The sequence below is a fragment of the Macrotis lagotis genome, chromosome 8 (genome assembly GCF_037893015.1).
Source record: "Macrotis lagotis isolate mMagLag1 chromosome 8, bilby.v1.9.chrom.fasta, whole genome shotgun sequence".
Taxonomy (NCBI): Eukaryota; Metazoa; Chordata; class Mammalia; order Peramelemorphia; family Peramelidae; genus Macrotis; species Macrotis lagotis.
Genome location: NC_133665.1, coordinates 61,001,457 through 61,021,499, shown reverse-complemented (window position 1 = coordinate 61,021,499; position 20,043 = coordinate 61,001,457). Strand labels below are relative to the sequence as shown.

Genomic DNA, 20,043 nt, shown 5'->3' with positions numbered 1-20,043 from the left:
CTTCATCTAGACCTAATCAACATTATCAGCTTTGTCTTAGACCACTGCCCTTTACAAAATAAACCAGAACAAACTATGGGCTTGAACTGCTTTGATGATTAGGCTTAGATTGTTTCCTAGGGTGGTATAATAGTGACATTTGACTTCAGGACAAATGAGTTAGATATTCTAAGTTTCAATCACCAACCACAGACAAGGTATCTTAGTCCGTTTTCCTAATCAGTAAAATAGGAGAAGATAATTGTGCTACTTATTTTCATAAGTAAGAAATCTATGCACCAATAAAACTGGACCTACATTTTTGACCTGCAGAGAAAAATAAATTTAATATGGAAATTCTTCGAGGTTCGACTAAACCACTCCTCCAGGAAGTCTTCCCATATCATATCAATCCATCCCTCAAAGGTCCTTTTAAGATCAGATGATTCTGAGGACACCATCTTTGATGGATAATCTGCCCCAACGGACACTTCTGACATTTGAATTTGATGTAACTATAAAAGGATTTTTTTTTATCTTTAAGGTCCAGTTCAAATGCCACCTCTCCCTTAGCTAGAAGTGAACTCTCCCTCTTATGAATTCCTACTAAGTCAATTCTACTCAGATGATAGATTCTTTATTTAGACCCATACCTTCAGCTTAATTGCCCAAACTATCTTACTTGTTTTTGTTTCTTCAGTATCTATGTGCAGGGGCTCATAATAGCTAGGTGCCTGACCAGTATTTACACTTGAAGGGATTTCAGAGGCCTAGTCAGAGGTATGCTACAGATGAGTAAAGTCAAACCAAAAGAGATTAAGCTACTCAGACATAGGAGTCACACATAGCTAAGAGAAAGGGCCAAGACCTGATTCTATTGTCCTGACTCCAATTTCAATATTATCTTGGGAAGTAACTCAAGGGTCCTACTGAAGGCTGCAGCACCATTGTCAGTGGACCCTGGAAAGTAGATCAAGCCAAACTTAACTTCAACAAGATCTGAGAATAGATCATCCTCCTTTTTAGGAGTGGGAGGGAACTATGGGAGTGCAATTCTGCAACAGAGTTAGACTTTCTTTATAATTTTGCTCAGTGTTGGGATTGGTTTTTTTTAAATCCTGTTATGAGAGGGTTTTCTGAGGAGGAGAGGCATCTACTGAGAAATGAGAAGTCAGGGATCTTCACAGGATCATCGCCTGATCAATATAGATCAGGGTATCCCTCACTCACATAGCCCCTACTCTGTAGAGCTAGATTATTTGATCTTGTATGCATGAGAGAAGGGAATGCTCATTATTGACTAGTAACCCTGCATGGTCCAGTCCCCAAATCCTGAGCCCTTAAGTTAAGCAAAAGTCTAGCATTACACCATTTAGGAATGGAGTCACTAAATGGCCAAAAATTAAAGAGAAGCAGGTGTAAGTATCCCTCTCCTCCCCTAGACCTTGACAACGATTGTGGACACCTGCAATACAAGTGCATATTTTTTTTTAGATTTTGCAAGGCAATGGGGTTAAGTGACTTGCCCAAGGCCACACGACTAGGTAATTATTAAGTGTCTGAGGCCGGATTTGAACTCAGGTACTCCTGACTCCAAGGCCAGTGCTCTATCCACTACACCACCTAGCTGCCCCACAAGTGCATATTTTAAAACCAGTTAGCTTGCACCTAATCTCAGGGTCACACTGACCAATTCTTCAAATTTCCATGAAACAGAAAAGTTCCAGTCACATCCCACCTTCTCCTTACCCCTCCAGTCTATGGACTTTCATTTCAACTTCCTGATCACACAAGTATTTCATTTACTTGTTATCTCCCAGGCAAAATCATAGGCAGAGAATGTGCCACTTGTGTATCATCACATCACAACAGTTGGGGCACACAGCCACAGTGGCTGGCTCTTAATAAGTGATGAGTATTCTTTCAATGAACATTAATGTTGATGGCTCCACATAGCTCAATTGACCAACACTAAGCAGGAATCTTGAAGACTAAATTACTTTCTCCCCATTAGGAAGTTTGCTTTACACAAATTCCAAGAAGTTCAAGGTATATGTGCTCTCCCTTCCCACACACTAATGTGATCCCGACAGTGTCTCCTGGAGACAATACTGCAATAGCTTGCAAATCTGTGGTTCATCCTTCAGGTCTGGGGACCTTCCTCCCCACACCTGAGCCACAAGTGACTTGAGCCAAGCTCAAAGGAACTCCACCCCAGTGAACACAATCCACACTGGCAGTGCCTGCACTGCTCACTTCCAGAATCACATCAACACAATGTAGACTTTTAATTACTCTGCATGGAAGTTACATTTCAGTTTAATTACTCTGCAGTTCCTGAGGTGGTCAGTAGGAAGTCTGTGACTGCTGTTGGCGGTAGCCTCCCCGACGCATGTAGCCTCCCTCATTTTTTCGGTAGCCATCTTTCTGATCTGGAAGGGGAAGAGGAAAAAGGTCAAAATAGAAAGGGAAAAAATTGTGTAGTGATATCAGAAGACAGTGAATGGGAGTGGCATAAAAAATGGAAGATAATGTAGGAGTCTCACCTCTAAAATAGCCTCCATAGGTACCCTGCTTATGGTCGAAGACACGCTCATTGTTTTCTACCAAGCTGCCCAGTTTTTCTGCCAGCTGCAGGGCCAGGTTCTGCTGGGCAGTGGGCTCAGTGCGATGCATCACCACTGTTTGTGTTGGCTGGTCCAGAGAGGCCTTAGTTTTTGAGGAGCACAGAAAGAAATAGATGGGATTAGACAGAGTCAGAATGAAATCCATTTCCCTTTCTTTGGTTACTTTCCTCTGAAAAGAACTGCTATCCCCTCTCTTAAGGATCTACCACCCTCCTTCCCTCTTTACCATAAGCTCCTCACTAATGATCATTTTGCTGATTATGGAATGAACTGTGGGCAGATCCAGCTGGAACATATCAGACAAGGTCTCCATGCTGGAAAGAAGGTAGGAAAAAATTAGAAAAGCAAAGCTATTTATCAACTAAGCCCAGGCCCTTTTCCCTCCCAAGACTCAGAATCCCTATACCCTCAAACCTAATAGAGTCGTAGACACTACTGTAGGTGAAAAGATAGGTACGCAATGACTCTTCCTGGATCTTTCTGTGGGGGGAAAAAGAAGAAAGGTAACTATTATTTTCTATTCTCCCCACCAACCAAATGGACTCTAGTGATCCCTCCTCCCCAGCAGCACAACATCAAGGTCTCCTCATTCCCATTTTTACCTAACTAGCATGGTACGGACTTTGTTGGCCTCAGGGAACAAATCCCAGACTTTCCCATTCATCTTCTCATTAATAATAAAGCTGTGGCAAGTCTTCCAGTCTCCCATCTTCATGGCTTTAGAAGCTGCTACTACATGTTCCCTCATTGACTCAGGTGGACCTAGAGAATTGGACAAGTAGTAAAATGAGGCCTGGTATGACTTTAAAGATGCAGTACTAGAATGAGATAGAACTTCTAGAAGCAGGATAACTCCTTTAAGTATTAATGGGCAACCATTCAGCTAAGAGGATAGAAAATACTAGGTTCTAGTTTGGTTCTAGCCCTAACTACCTGAGGTAAATAAATCACTCCCCCTTTCATTTATAAAATGAGAAGAGATATCTATAAAATATTTTTTCACCTCTAATATTCTGAGAGTGGAACCTGGGAAAACTTTCTGCTGTAATACAATGTGTAAAATCATCATGGACACAAGGAAAAACTCGAAAGCGAGCCAGTGAACATATTCTAGGAAACACTTCTGCATTTGCAGCTACACTATGAAAGAACTTTATCATACTATTATAATCATCACTCAGAGAAAATAAATGTAAGTGTGGTAAAGAATCTTCCTATTAAGACTAGATAAGCAGGAGCAAGACCACAACCAGGATGAGTACCCCAAGATGCTGTAGCTCACCAAGCAGGGGCTGCCGCTCTCCCACTCGTAGTTGGTGATGAAACTGTTTGCTAATCATGCGCCTCCGAGCATCACTTTCGTGAGCTGCCATGTATGGGATCTCCAGAAGCATAGCAGATACCAAATAGACACATTCAAGCAGTTCCAGGTTGATATGCAAGTGGAAGGGCACCTGGCGTCGTCGCTCCACCTTCTCCTGCTCCTGGTTTCGCTCCTGTAGGCTCCTGAGCAGTAGACCCTGCCCCAGCAGTTCCTTAGCCCGACCACTGGACTGAATGTCCAGCAGGGCATTGTGTGCATCCTTGGTTAGGCCCTGGCGGAAAGCACAGATGCCCAACTGCACCATGGTACGATTATAAAGGATCTAGAGGGAGAGAAAAATACAGCCCATAAGAAGGAAAAGGAGACAGGGGAGTTCTCACACCCAACATCCAACTTAAGCTCTGGTGAGAATAAACTCCACAATCTCACACAACATTGCTAACCCAGGACTTCCTATTTGATGAACAGGGATAAAGACCTGTGCTATTATTAATCTAGTGCAGCTCAAGGTTTTCTCAGCATCTTAACAGAATTGCCTTGGGCACTGGGTATATTGAGTGACTAGTTGAGGGTCACCAAGACAACATGGGTCAGAACTGGGTCTTCTGGATGTGAAGTTAGCTCTTTTTCTGCAGAAGCTGTGAATCCATCAAGGATAGAAGTCTATTTGTTCTAGCTTCTTCTATTTCCCTCTACTACAACATAAAGCATATCTGATGACTGACCTTCACTCTGTCCCAATCCTCAAGTAATTTTGGCACCTCACATCCACATAGCCCTTTCCTGACAACCACCATCTGCAATGTTATTATCCCCATTTTAAAAATGAGGGAAGAAGTTCAGAAAGAAGTGACCTTAGCCCCACAACTACTGAGTATCAGAGCTGGAAGACAAATACTTTTCCCAACACACCAGGGAAGTCTTTACCTTTTTTGTTTTCTGGAATCCTCTAGCAGTGCAGTGAAGCTTATGAACCCCAGATATATTAAAATACAGCTAAGAATTCCTCACTTAAACTCTGCTGAATAAGTTATCTTGCAAATGGTTCCTGACTCTACTACTTACTCCTCCTTCTACTGAAAATGCACTACTTAACCCAATTCAGAATGTCAGGGAATGACAGGTTGCTTCCCCTATGCAGTTGGAGAAGTCTGTAGGCTTTGAAGAATATGGTGATCCTAGAAGTAGCAACCCTGACCATAGATGCTGTTGCTAGAGAAGCTACTAGAAAAGGATGAGATATGCAAATAGTGTATGAAACTATTGGTTCCACAAATATTATGGTTAATGTAATAGTATTATTAATTTTGTATATCATGAATTAAATATTTTAATATGTTGATCTAGCAGATCAAAGATCACTTTGTTTTTTATAGCTAGCCATATTTCAAATTTCAAAGACCTCAGATTTGACATAGGTGTCAAATTGTGGTTTTTCTAAGTCACTGAATATTTTGTAGGGATGATCATTTTATTTGTGTTCAACACTACAGATCACTTGTTCTAAAGCTTCAAAGGGATATTTTAAGACAAAATGGGGGACCTTGAAGGATATGGAAACTTAAGATCTAAAGAGAAGCACAAGACAAGCAAAATCTAGGTAGCTATGGCTAGAAATACCATTCAATTTGAAATTTAGTAGTGTTTTAAAATATATCCTCCTAACAACCTTACTACCCTGGAATATCAGCTCTAAATTTATTTGAAATAACCAGTGAAAAGGAAAAGCAAAAGCTCTATGGCTAAAGGCAAGGTCCTCTCCAGGTGTTCCAAGGAAAAACTGAGATTTCTGAGGAAGCTGACTCAGTTCAGAGAGCCCTAAACCAAGGATTCCTTTACATTCTTGACTACCCAACTAGACTTAAGTTTTTCAAGTACAAAGTCTCCTGGGCACCTAGCAGTGTTCTACCTGCTGGTCACTCCATCTTTCTTGATGGATGACAAACCAGAGCAAAGACATGAGGAATTAAGACACTCTTGAGTCTCTAATTTAAATGTTCATGAGCCAGACAGGTGGTTCTTCTGGTTAAACCAGTCTGTAACTGAAGAGGAATAGAGAACATCCCCCCCACCAACTCATGGATCCCCAGGCCCTCTCCATCCACTCTGCCCTCCCACCTGCACAGGAGGGTCTGCATGCTGAATGTTGTCCTGTAGGTGACTCATGAGCATGAGGTCCCGAGCTTGGTACCAGCGAGAGTGAAGAGCATGGTGGTAGATATGGCAGAGGATTGCACATGTCCGAATTCTGTCTGTCCGATCCTTGGCATATATGTACTTGCATAGCCTTTCCATCAATACAGCTGAATCCTCCCCCTCATTTTCAGCCTGATCTTGTTCTGACTGGAAACAACAACAAAGAACATAAGAAATTGCAGGCAGAGCATGGTCTCTCAGTACCATCTTTATAAACACTAGATTTCCCTGTAATTTCGAAGAAATACTTGTCATCAAAGTCTATTCCTCACTCATCCCAGAAAAATGAGTCTCTCTCTATGATAAATGTGAAAGTTAATAGGAAACTTCCTGAATGTCTTTTCTCCCCCATTCTCGTACCTTTGAGGACCCTTCTGGGGGTGCAAGCTGCCGCTGATGGGCCTTATAGTCAAACTTGTAGTAAGTATGGAGTACACGGCGAAGGTAGATGCGACAGATCTCCTCAGTTGTTCCTTTTTCCTGCAGGTAGCGCTGAACACGCTCAATGATGGCACAGACACGGGCCTCATCCTTGAGATGTTCCACATATTCTGGTATATTGAAAAAAAGGTTTTTGTTTCTTACCAAAAGATCTCAAAGAAACAGAAGCAACTTAAACTCTTTTTAGATTTAAAAAGTGCTTTCCAGCCACTTATTGTCATTTGATCTTCCAACAATCCTCTGAAATAGTTTCATTAACTCTACATTACAATGAGAAAATTTAAATCTCTGAGAGGTTAAAAGTGATTTTAAAATAAAATAATACAACAGGAAATTCCAGATGCACAATATGAACCCAGGCATTCTTGCTCCCCAGTCCATCCTTGGTCCCACTGCCTAGATCTGTCTTTCCCAAATATTCCTCTATTGCCCAGTTGTCCTGATCATATCTTGCCACTTGACCCAGATAGCTTTGGAGGAGAGGGTGAGGCTGGTCACTGCACAACCCTAACTCACTTTGATCCAATTCACTTGTCAAAACATCACCTTCCAGATATGGGAAATCTGGGACACTAATGCATTGTTGGTGGAGCTGTGAACTCATCCAACTCCTTCTGGAGAGAAATCAGGAATTATGCCCAAAGGGCAACAAAAATGTGAATATCCTTTGATTCAGCAATACCACTACTGAGTCTATATCCTGAAGAGATTATGGAAAAGGGTAAAAGCATCACTTGTACAAAAATATTCACAGCAGCCCTGTTTGTGGTGGCAAAGAATTGGAAATTAAGTGAATATCCATCAACTGAGAAATAACCAAATTGTGGTATATGAATGTAATGGAACACTAATGTTCTATTAGAAACCAGGAGGGATGGGAATTCAGGAAAGCCTAGAAGGATTTTCATGAATTGATGCTGAGCGAGATGAGCAGAACCAAAAAAAACATTGTACACCCTAACAGCAACACAGGGGTGATGATCAACCTTGATGGCCTTGCTCATTCCCATCAGTGCAGCAACCAGGGACCATTTTGGGCTAACTGCAATGGAGAAAACCATCTGTATCCAGAGAAAGAACTGTGGAGTTTGAACAAAGACCAAAGACTATTACCTTTAATTAAGAAAAAAAAAACCCATTATCTTAATATGTAATTTTGCTATCTCTTGTATTTTATTTTTCTTCCTTAAGGATCTGATTTCTTTCTCATCACATTCAGCTTAGATCAATGTGTACCATGGAAACAATGTAAAGACTAACAGACTACTTCTTTGGGGGGAAGCAAGAATAGGGGTAAAAACTGTAAAAATCAAAATAAAATCTTTCTTTAAAAAAAAAAATCACCTTCTGGATGTCACAGCTCTCCAAGAATGAAAGACAAACAACAATCTGTGAGGAGTAACAGCAACAACCCCATTAGGGACCCAAGTAGCCAGTTCTAGTTGGGCAATGCTGCTCCTTTCTTCTTTCCTCCTCTTTCTGTCCACATAGGGAATCATAACCTTACCTGTGGGTACTTTGCCCAAAGGAATGTAAATTTTGATTGCTGAAACCTCACAAGAAATCCTGAAGTTTACAGATTAGATTTCTTTTTTGCTCTTCGTTACTTATTTATGCTATCATTAAAAAAAAACTGGGACAATTCACTCTTTTGCCTCATGTTATTTCATTTATTGTTTTTTGAAATACATATTGGAAAACCAAGCTTTAATAAAGTCCATTGGGATTCAAATGGAACTATTTAACCATGCCTCAAATCCAAAACCCACTGGCTCTCACTGATTGACCAACAATAGGTCCCAGCCCAAGCCACAGTTGGTCACTGTTTGGGTTTTGATGGTTCAGATTGAATGTGAATAGTATGTTTCTGTTTTTGCCAGAGCCTTGCCCTCCCAGATTGGTTTGTTTAAACTGAGTAAGGGAGGACATTTCCCCCTTATTTCTTCCCTGGTCTGGAGAAGAAAGTGAAGCAGTGACTTTGCACAGAGCTGCTTCATGTAAATCTAACTACTTTACAAATTCAAGATATCACCTTCTTGAAATCATTGGTACTTTTCTAGAAGGACAAATAACAATCCGTTATGTAAAAGCTTTCCTCCCACAGATCTTTGTCTCAACCAATGCATATAATTTTGCCTAAAACTGGAGTTACCAGTATGACTTGTCTCCTTCTATTTGAAGAATTATCCCTCTTGGGACAGCTAGGTGACATAATGGATAGAGCACCAGCCCACGAGACAGGAGGACCCGAGTTCAAATCCAGTGCTCAGACTCTTAACTACCTATCTGTGTGACCTTGGGCAAATCACTTAACTCCACTGCTTTGCCCAAAAAGAAAAAAAAATTACCCTCTGGTTCAGGATAGTATCGCCTCTGCCCTAAATTTGTTTACAAGTCTCTTTGTAACCTAGGATAGGTGCCCTCAGACATGAGAAGATAAGGAAGACAGGTAAAAAACCAGGAAGATCCAAGGAGAGTTTCTATATTTTAGGTTTAGTAATCAGTGAAAATGCTATAAAAAATAGTATCCTAAGTAGCTCTACCTCCAGTCTGCTAGCTGGCACAGTGCATAGAGTACTGTCTTTGGAGTCAGGAGTCCAATTCAGCCTCGGACAGTTATTAGGCTGTATGACTTTGGAAAAGTCACTTAACAGATTGCCACACATCCAGAGCCATCTCCAATCATCCTGATTCTTATCTGTCCCCTAAATCAAACTCCAATGGGTCCATCTTACCTCTAGGATAAAATAAACTTCTCATCTGACATTGAAAGCCCTTCAATGGGCGGCTAGGTGGAGCAGTGGATAAAGCACCGGCCCTGGAGTCAAGAGTACCTGGGTTCAAATCTGGTCTCAGACACTTAATAATTACCTAGCTGTGTGGCCTTGAGCAAGCCACTTAACCCCCATTTGCCTTGCAAAAATCTTAAAAAAAAAAAAAAAAAAAAAAAAGCCCTGAAGGAAACACAATTAAGTGACATGCCCAGGGTCACCAGCTAGTGTCCTAGGCCAGATCTGAATTCAGGAAGATAAGTTGATGTGACTCCAGGTCCAGCACGCTATTCCACTGTGCCACATTTAGTTACCCTTTCATCATTTTACAACGGGATAACTCAGCATCAAAGTAGTATAGGAGTTTTGGGGGTTTTTTGGCTTCCCACTCATTATTAGTGAACATGATTTACTTTACTCAATAAAGTAAAATGAATACCTATTTTGAGAATTTTTACACAGTACTCTGATCCAAGTCAAGCTGGCTGTGTTTCAGTTTCTCAGTTTTCTCTCTCTCGTCTCCAGGTCTCTGCATAAGCTAGAATGTACTCAGCCTCATCATTCCATCCTTTAAAACTCAGCTCAAGTATAGTATTTATGAAGGCTTTCCTTTCCCTGATCCCCAGCATTTTGCGCACACATGCGCATGCATACACACACACACACACACACACACACACACACACACACACACACACACTTCATACTCAACTTCCCTTCTTAGTCTCAAAGTTCTTCAAATATTAGGAAATGAATGCTTACAAATAACCCGAATACATCTATTAAAATATTAACATTCAAAGGCTAGCTACAAACATTGCCACCTTTACTTCTGAAACCTTTCTTCATTACCCTATTACTCTCTCCTCTGAACCATTACAAAGCTGACTACTGGTATCCTTTCCCCCATGCTGAACTTAAATAGAACTTTATATCCTGGTTATTCATGCAAGTTTTTTTTTTATTTTTCCTGTTCCTAAAATACAGGGTTTGTTGTATTTCTTTGTAGAGTCCCTCACAGTCTGGTGAATAAGTAAGTGATCACTATTTGATGAATGAGTCACTGGTTAACTTCTAAAACAGACTAATTAGGGAAAGGTCACCCACCAGACAAATGACTTTTGTTGGTGATGATACTACTCACTCACTCAACAAGACATCAATGGACAATTCCTCCCACCAGTCAACCAGAAGATTTTGACCCCAAATAGTAATCAGAAATTTCAAGCTCTGATTTACCCATTTGAAAGGAAGGCAGTGACATCTGAATTTTCCATTGGAAGCATTTTACATCATTTTCATGTATTCAGTTACCCTAAGCATATAGATCCCGTCTTACCTTGGGAATGAGGATCTGTGTTCTGCATGATCTTGGTAAACTCTTCATCCATCCTTTCCACCAGAGTTAGGATACAACCACGAACACGAAGTGGCTGAGGTGGGAAGAAAGAAGGAAAAGTAAATAACAGTTTAAAGGAATCAAACTCCAATCCAAGAACAAGATCCACCAGGTCTCTACTCCAATTGAAATCACTTTGCTTTTCTCCATACCATCAGTTTCTCATTCTCTTTTTCCTAATTACCTGTTCAAAATTGGATAGGTTCTCACTCTCTTCCAAAATATTCTCTCCCACGAAGATGTTAGGATTTGCAAACAAGATATCCATCAATTCATTGATGCAATCTAAGCACTTCTGCCACATCTCTGGCTGCCAAGAGGTGAGGAAGGGGAAAAAGAAGTTACCATAGAGTAGGAACCCAACTTTCTTCCTTTTAAGAACTTTCATTTTTCTAACATGTTACTTTAACCAGTACTTTTAAAAAACTTATATAAGATTGTGCTTTTCTGTTCTTCTGGCTATTCCTACAGCAGCAAAGTCTTCACAGACAAATTTTCAATGTTCTTTCCTTAAAATTAGTCCCAATTTTTAAATCCCAAAATACTTTGATTCTCACCTTCATATATGTGGCCAGATTGGGGTTGTAGTCATAAAGGGAAGCAATGATGTTGAATTTGATCTTAACAATCACCCCTTCACCTAGATTATTTTCTGCTACGATCTGAACCAGCAGTTGCAACAGCTCAATTTGGGCTGCTCTGTGTAGGGACAGAAAAGAAGGTTTATAGGCCAAACTTCAAACTCCAATCCAATACAACACCTTTCTTTGAGCACTAACCCCCGCCCCCCACACACACACACTTCCTACTAGAATCACTTTGGTGAATATCTTCTCTCAGCCATTTCTAAATCCAAAGTTCCCTCCCACCAACCCTTCCTCTATGTGGTGGATAGAATAAAATACAGTGACAAGTCTCACCGGTCAGTTCCTTTCTTGCCACGAGCTTGCAGGATCTCATTCAGCTTCTTGACTACAATTGCATGGGTAATCTCTGTTCCCTTGGCAAACATTTTAGGCTTCTCCTAGGCAACACATGCCCCCGTCACACCCACGGCCATCAAGGTACCCTCATTGCCTTGGCTCCTCCCACTCCCTTACTGATCCCCATAATGCCCCATATACTTCACTCCAGCCCTGAAAACCTCACCTTGACGAGAGGTGCCCCTCCTCGAACCCTCTCCCACTCCCCGCCTTCATTATCCTCCTCCTCCTCATCCAGGCGCTTGGATTTTCGGTCATGCTTCTTCTTGGCTTTGTCCTCTCGCTTCTTTTCTGCAGCCTTTTTGTCTGTGGTGCTCTCTCTGCACCGAGGAAGACATGAAATTAGACCTACTGCCCTTAAAGAGCCTCCACACTCAGCTCTGCCATTCTACCATTCCTCAGTTTCCCTTGTCTCTACTGACCTAATTCAAGGCTCGAGCTGGATTTGGAGGAGCTACTGCTCACCCTCAATCACAAAAGAAACTGAGATCTGAATACTGAACTACTAACAGACATGACCTACACAAGTGTCAAAGAAAACATTCTTTTACAGTGACAGGATTAATTCATCATTAAACAATGTTGGATTTTTGCAATTTAGCCCCCATTCATAAACACTATTTCTGTGGAACTGCCCTAAATTAGCTCCATAATTTCCTTTGCTTTACTCACTTTTTAAGGAATTTGGAAGCCAACAAGGTATATTTCCCATCATCCTCCTCTGAGTCAGAGTCAGAGGAAGTGGAATCTGAACCCCAGTCTTCATCATCATCTGAATCTTCAGAGTCCTCATCTTCATCCTTAAGGGAAAGAAAAACAGGAGATGAACAAAAAGCAATAAACAGTTTCAAGTGGCAGGTATATTTCTGATATTTTTATAGAATAATTTCTAGTATGTGGAGCCAAATTTTATGAGGTTTCTCCATGGACCAAAATATGACCTACAGCAGACAGACTTCTCTTGTCCCTATCTTCTTCCCCCAGCTCTCACCTCCATCTTCTTGAGGAATTTGCGACTTTCCCCAGATGGTGCCTCAGACTTCTTCTTCAAGAAACTTGTGGCACTAAGACCATCCTCATCCTCATCTGAAGAGGAAGAACCTGGAAAGAAGTCAAAGTGAGGTTAAACAAGTGCGAATAAGACTATGGGATAAAAAAGAAACCAAAGTAAGGAATAACACCCCCACCTCCAGCTTCTGCCTTCATTCTTTCCAATCAGCACTTCACTCTTACCTTCTGAGTCCTCCTCATTTTTCTCAGCGTCCTCATCTGCAGACTGTTCGGGATTCTGGAGGTGGAGAATGGCAGAGGAGTGAGGATGCTACCATTCCTTGAAAACACCTGGCTCCAACAAACCCCAATAAACTATCCCCCAGTTCTTTTTATATGTCATATGGTCTAATCCCAACATCAAGCACAATATTGCCATAGTCACTTAATAAATGCTCAATGAACGAAATGAATTACAAAATACTACAGTGCACTACAATTTTCCTGACCTGCTTATAACTGGTGATCTGGGCTTCATAATCCCGATTATATTTACGGATCTTCTGACGCAGGGTGCTCAGAGCCTTTGCATTGTTCTTGTTCATCTTCTTCTTTCCCTCCTTGTCCTCCCAAAGCTAAGGGATTAGAAATAAAAGTAAAAGGATAAGGAAAATAAAAGTTTGAAACAAGAGGGTAAGGCAGTGAGGATAAAATGCTTTTCCAATCCCAGTTTCATGACAGAAACAGGATCCTAGTTCTTAAGTCTCTTTTGTTCCACTAAAATCCCCACCCCAGCCTCAAACCTCATTGAGATAGTCCTCCAGATCAGCTAAGATGCGGATGTAGAATCGGGGGACACCCTCTTTGTCCACAATGCTCTTAGCTTTTCCAAATGCCTTTCCCAGGAGCTCAAATTCTTCAAGACATTTAGTGACATCCCGAATTTTCATGGCATTCCGGATGGTGCGGATAAGATTGGTCAGCTCCTCAAACCTAAGATGGAGGAAGAAGTCCAACATCACAAACAAGTCCTTAAATGGGTTTAAAGGTGGGGATTCTCAGGCCCAAGAGCCATATTAGTTTGGTGTTGCCAAGGCAACTACAGACAAAACTCAAAATTCAGTAAATCTAAGAGCTTTTTAGGGGTGAATTAGTTTGATCACATATAGCCCAAGAATTATCCAAATGGCCCTTGGCAGAGAAAAGATTCCCTACCCCTGCAAATTATTCTTTTTAAAACCCTGAATCAAAAAATCAGATGTCCCCCCATCCTGTCCATCAACTACCTACATAAAAAACTCCTTTGACACCTCCATCTTTAGGATTTTTATCCTAACTACCTTTTGTCCTTGGCACTCCTAACAACCCGCTTAGTGTCCTCTTCATCTTCACTCAGCAGCAATGGCCTGTGGGGAAAAAGAGATGACTTTATTCACAGAAGTCTTGAAAACACTCCCATATCTTTTGATTGAAGCAGAAAGAAAAAAGGAAGCATTAAAAGGTAAATGCAGGTCAGTAGAGCTGGATGAACCTTTAAGCTCTCCTATCCTATGCTTTCTCTTCACTACAGACTCATGAATTATATGCCATTACATTCATCACTCCCTCCCCGAGCCAATGCTGTCTGTGTGTATGTGTGTGTACGCACACAGGCGCATCAATGTACCAGCAGATCCACAATATGCAAAGGCCTGTTTTAGCTATCCGGGGGACTTGCAAAAATGAGTAAGGTAAGAGTCTTACCCTCAAAAAGCTTGCAATAGATACAAATAGCTGCTGTTCAAAGTTAATGAACACCAAACACTAAGTGGATACAAGAGGTAAAAAATGGAAATAGGGAAGGCAACTTCCTGCTGAAGTCAAAAGAGTTTTCATGGAATTAATGGCATCTTGAAACTAGGAATCTCAAGAGAACTGCTTAGATTTCTATAGGTATGTATGATATAAAGAACATATGCCCATGAAGGCAATAAGGTTAGAAAGGTCATTTGAGGTCAGGTAACAGACTTTGGATGACAAGCTAAAGCTTGGGACACTAAATAGTGGGATACCATTGCAAGGTTTTAACCATCAAGGTGACATCAATTTTCCAATCTGACTGTGTGCAGAGGAAAAACTGCTAGTAGGGAGCCTCACTAGGATTAATGCAATACCCCCAAAGAGTAAGTAAACCTTTTCTTTTTCAGTCTCTTCTACTGGATCTTCCTCCAGAACATGTCTACTAATAGTGTATACTCCCCAGGTTCTACTTGGGTTTTTCTCTTTTCCATCTATACTACACTATACATCACTTGGTAATCTCATCAGCTCCTACTGGTTCAGTTGTAATCTATATAAAGATGATCCAAATCTCAATATCCAGTCTTAATTTCTCTCCCTAAGTTCCAAACATCATCAACATATCCAAAATAGAACTCATAGGTTTCCTTCCTTCCAAACCTCTCCTCTTCTGAATTCCCTATTACTGCCAAGGGAACCACCATCATCTGAGCCACCAAGACTGTCAAACTTAGAATTCTATAATATACAATTTCATTTCAGGCTCTAAGGTCAAACACCGTGACTATATGTAAAAAGTCTCTGCCTTCACAAAGTTCATATTCTTTTTTTAAATGTTATTTTATTTTTCCCCAATTACATACAAAGAGTTTTCAATATTTATTTCTCCTTTCACAATGAGTTCTACATTTTTCTACCATCCTCCCTTTTCTCCCCCCTCCCTATGTTAGCAAGTAATCTAATATAGGTTATACATGTATGACCATTTTTTTAACATTTCCATATTAGTTATGCTGTGAAAGAAGAATCAGAACTCAAGGGCAGCTAGGTGGTGCAGGGGATAGAGCACTGGCCCTGGAGTCAGGAGACTTGAGTTCAAGTCCAGTCTCAGACACTTAATAAGTGCTTAGCTGTGTGACCTTGGGCAAGTCACTTAGCTCCACTGCCTTAAAATTAAAAACAGAACTCAAAGAAAAAAAAACCATGAGAAAGAAAAAACAAAACATAAAACAACTTTTTAAAAAGTGATCATAGTATGCTTTGGTCTGCATTCAGACTCCTAAGTTTTTCTCTGGATACAGAAAATGAAGTCATATTCTAATAGAGTATAAAAATAACTATGTACATTGAACTACATATAGTATAATCAAAAACTAATCTCTTTTGAAGCTTAATTTCATACTATATTCCCTTTAAAAACTTTATAGTTCACCCAAACCTCTTCCTGATCCTTTATACATTTCCTTTCTCTGCAAATTAAAATCCACTTTCAAGGCAAAATTCTCTACTTGTTCATTTTGTCCTTTCCTGTGGCTTCAAACTTAATCTAACTGCTGATGCTTACAATCTGTGTGACAAGAGGTCACTTAACTTCCCTGAATCTGTCTCATTTGTAAAAATGAAGGAGTTGGTCCAGATTTTTCCTAAATATCCTTTAAATCTAAATGTATGCAAGATCCTTATCTGAGGTTCACAACTCAAGTCATTTATCTCTGTATCTTCTCTCTTCCTCACTCCTCATATTCATCCCTTTGGTTGGCAAGTCTGGTCCATTCCATCACCACTATCTTCCTAACAGCATATCACAACCTCTTGGTCCACACACAGTAAGCATCCTACTTCTTTTCACCTTAGGTAAAATGTCAGCCTTCTGACTGGTCTCCCTACATCCAGCATGACTCTCCATAATTCATTTTCTATACAGTTGCCTGACAGGCTTCAAAGTAGATTTTACGTGTCAGTACGCTCTTGTTCAAACTTTAATAGTTTCTTCCTGATTAGGATCAACTTCAAATTTGTTTGGCATTTAAAACCTTTGAATAATCCGACTTTGATATATCTTTCCAGACTTGTTACATATTGTTCCTCTTTTATGTTCCAGCCAAATTGATTTGCTCGTTGGGCCCTTTTATGACACTGGCTCCCATACCTGTGCTTTCTACAGGCTGTTTCCTCTGGAAAGCTTTACCACCTAACTGTAGTCTCTTGTGTCTGACACCCAACAGCTCCTTAATAAATACTTGTTCCGAGACAGACTCCTTTTCCCCCTCAAATTTTTCCCATGCCTTCCTTGTAGGTCCTTCTTGGGTTCACTTAATCACTACTGCTGCGAAGTGGAAGTCCCCCAATATGTAGTAGTGGTACTAACATAACCCTTGAGATTCACTTCGCCTTTCTTGACAACCCCACCCTAAGTGGAAGTACACGGTGGAGGACCAAAAAGGTCTTCCTGCTCCCAGGCGAACCGGGTTCCACTAGATGCTGCCACGCCTGGGGTGACCATGACGGAGCAAGCCTGGGTCCCAGTTTCTTCCTCTGGAAAAGGAGGGGCCGGAACTACAGACGAGGCTGGGTCCTCCTGAGCATCCGAGACCCCACAAACCTGGCTTCTTCGCTCGCACAGCTCGCACAGCCCACCGGAGCAAACCTCCTGGGCCCCCTCCGCTTCACTCCCCCCAGGCGCTTCTCCAGCCCCTTCCTGTCCCCAGGGCATCCCCCCCACCCCCGACCCCCCAGGCTCCCCGGACTCTCACTGCTTGCCGTAGTTGCCCCCCACGGGCTTGGGCGCCAACTCCTCCCCGGACAGGGAGGACTCGGACTCGCTGTCCGAGCCGGTGGTGAAAAACCGCGACATGGCGGCGGGCGCTGAGGACGCGGCGGGCTTGGGCCTGCGGATGGGAGAAAACGCGGAGGTCAGAACGGCCGCCCCCCGCCGCCCCCCGGGGCGACCAGGAGGACGCGGGGCTCGGGAGGGGGGTCCCCGCACTCCGGCCCCCGGCCCGGGCCTGCGCTCCGGGAGCACGAGGCGGAAAGCGCCCCTTACCGGATCGGGCGCCGGAGGAAGATCGCGCTGACGCGCCGGCCGAGACGCCGCCGAAGGGCCGCCGTCCCGCGTCACTTCCGGCGGAAGGCCTCGCGTCGCTTCTGCCGGAAAGGCGCGGCCGAGGGGAGGCGGGAGGGGCAGCCTAGCCGCGGCCCTGAGCGGCGGCGCTGCTCATTCCGCACCCGCAGGCTTCTGAGGAGGGAGCCCATAGCGCGGCTCGGCCCGAGCTCGACTTCCGCCTCCCGGAGCGCCCGCGGCCCGGGGCTTGAGCCGCGGCGCCGCCTAGCGGCCTGGACGTGGAAACGCGAAGCCTCGGACCGTGCGACGGAGCGTGGAAGGGCCAGAACGTGGGCAAGGGACCCCGGGGCTGGCGAGATGGGCCCGGCAGGACCAAGCCTCGTCTGGGCTTTCCTCGGCCAAGACCTCCCAGCTCATGTTCCAGACGAGGACGGACGAGTGACTCGCCCAGGGTCTGAGGACAAATTTGAATTCAGGAAGACTCATCTTCCTGAGCCACTTGTCCACCTAACTGCCTTGCGACCACCAGACTGACATGTCTAGCCTGGGTCTGCACGAAATCCTGAGTCCATTAGCAACCGCCCAGTTGGAAATTTTGACCGCACGTTCTATGGGCATCTCAAACTTCCAAAACAGAAACAGGGCACTGTCACCCCTACCCACACCGGTCAGTCAGCGAGCTATGGGATATGTACTTCTTTGTTTACTAGGCACTGGAAATAAAAAAAAGTAAAATCACAGTCCCTACTCTCAAGTTCATACTCCAATGGAGGAGACGGCAAAAAAGTGCACATATTACACTATGTGTGTATATACACTTATATACAAAGACTGGAAAATATCTGAGGGCGGCAGCTAGGTGGCACAGTAGATAGAGCACCAGCCCTGGCGTCAGGAGGACCTGGGTTCAAATCCGGCCTCAGACACTTAATAATGACCTAGCTGTGTGGCCTTGGGCAAGCCGCTTAACTCCATTGCCTTGCAAAAACCTAAAAAAAAAAATCTGAGGGCAGAATTAGTCATAAAAGGAAAGAATGGGGAAGGACTTCTTAAGGTAGGATTTGATCAGTCTTGGATATCTGAGAAGCTAGGAGGCTGAGGCGAAGAGCGTTCCAAGCATAGGGGACGTGCCTTGCAAATTCAGAGAAGCTAAATTAGAACAAGTGATGCTAAATTGAAGAGTGTATGGAAGGAAGTAAAAGTATAATAAGACTGTGAAAGAAGGAAGAGGCCAAGTTGTGAAGAATTTTATATGCTAAGCAATTTTAGATTTGAATACTATTAGTATTAATAGGAAGCTCCTGAACTGTATGGGTGCAGAGGTTCATATAGTCAGACCAACACTTCAGAAATCACTTTACTGGTTCAGTGGAGGATGAATTGGCCTGGGGAGAGCCATAAGAAACTCCATTGGAAGACTAATGCCATGGGCTAAGAGAGTATGTGAGTAGAGATAAGGGAATGTATTTGAGAGATGGCTGTGAAGTGGAAATGACAAGGTTGGCAGATTGAATGTGAGATTACTGTAAGGCATGGAGGATGACACAAGTTGTGAGCCCAGGTGACTGGGAGGTTGGTGGCACCCTTGGAAACTGGGAAGAGGAGTTTGAAGGAAAGCCGAGTTCTATTTTGGACATGTTGAGATTGAGAAAGCTGTATTCGATTTGAGATGCACAGAAGGCATCTGGATGATAGTAGATCTGAGAATGGTAGGCATAGAGTGGAGAGTAGAAGATTGAAAATTGATGAGATCATCAAGATAGCACAGAGGAGAAAAAGGCCCAAGACAAAGTCTTGGAGGACATCCATTGTTACTGGATGAAGACCCAGCAATGCAGGAGGGGCCAGATAGATAAGGAGAACCAAGAAAACCTAGCAAGGAGAGTATGTCTGGGAAGAGAGAATGGTTGCCACTGTCAAAGACTGCAAAGAGGTCAAGAAGGACAAGGTTTGAGGAGAAACCATTAGCTTTGGTAATGCTAACTTTGGAAAGAGCAATTACAGTTGAATGAAGAGGTCAGAAGTTAGACTACAGAGGATTCAGAAGCAAGTGAAAGTAGTCATCAACTACTTCTCACAATTTGATATCCATCCAAATATCAAATCTTATTAATTCTATTTATATATCTTCTCCCATTTGTCCTGTTCTCTCTACTCAAATGGCCACCATCCTAGTTGAGACACCCTTATCACCTCTCACTCATGTAATGCAATAATTTCTCGATTCAGGATTCCCTGACTCTTCTCTTTCCAATCTATCCTTCACCTGGTTGCCAAAGTGATTTTCCTAAAGCATGAATCTGACCATGTCACTCCTCTCAAAAAAGCTCTGATAGCTCTTTGTTACCTCTAGGATAAAATGCAATCTTGACAATCTAGCTCCAACCTCCTTTCCAATCTTATAAGTTACTGTCACGTAGTCTTTGGTCCTACTTGCTAGTCATCACAGAATATTACAGCTTCTATCTTCTTACCTTTGCAGAGGGTAGCCGT

The 20,043-nt window shown here is 42.6% G+C and overlaps 1 protein-coding gene across 3 annotated transcripts; it reads right to left on the bottom strand.

Annotated features, from left to right (window-relative positions):
- Window positions 1-2,242: 2,242 nt before the first annotated feature.
- Window positions 2,243-17,633, bottom strand: LOC141495715 (eukaryotic translation initiation factor 3 subunit C). Of its 3 annotated transcripts, none has more exons than XM_074197338.1 (21): window positions 17,533-17,633; window positions 17,243-17,377; window positions 14,051-14,116; window positions 13,514-13,703; window positions 13,220-13,345; window positions 12,954-13,008; window positions 12,712-12,821; window positions 12,393-12,520; window positions 11,887-12,040; window positions 11,658-11,761; window positions 11,295-11,436; window positions 10,922-11,047; window positions 10,678-10,771; window positions 6,487-6,677; window positions 6,049-6,273; window positions 3,889-4,252; window positions 3,209-3,368; window positions 3,021-3,086; window positions 2,833-2,920; window positions 2,526-2,688; window positions 2,243-2,411 (listed from the first exon to the last, which is right to left on the bottom strand). In XM_074197338.1, the coding sequence occupies exons 2-21, from the start codon at window positions 17,341-17,343 to the stop codon at window positions 2,326-2,328; spliced, it is 2,739 nt and encodes a 912-aa protein (XP_074053439.1). In that variant the 5' UTR covers window positions 17,344-17,377; window positions 17,533-17,633; the 3' UTR covers window positions 2,243-2,325. The 3 variants fall into 3 exon arrangements, with proteins under 3 accessions (XP_074053439.1, XP_074053441.1, XP_074053440.1); XM_074197340.1 differs by having other exon boundaries at window positions 11,658-11,755; XM_074197339.1 differs by lacking the exon at window positions 17,533-17,633 and having other exon boundaries at window positions 17,243-17,503.
- Window positions 17,634-20,043: the final 2,410 nt, after the last annotated feature.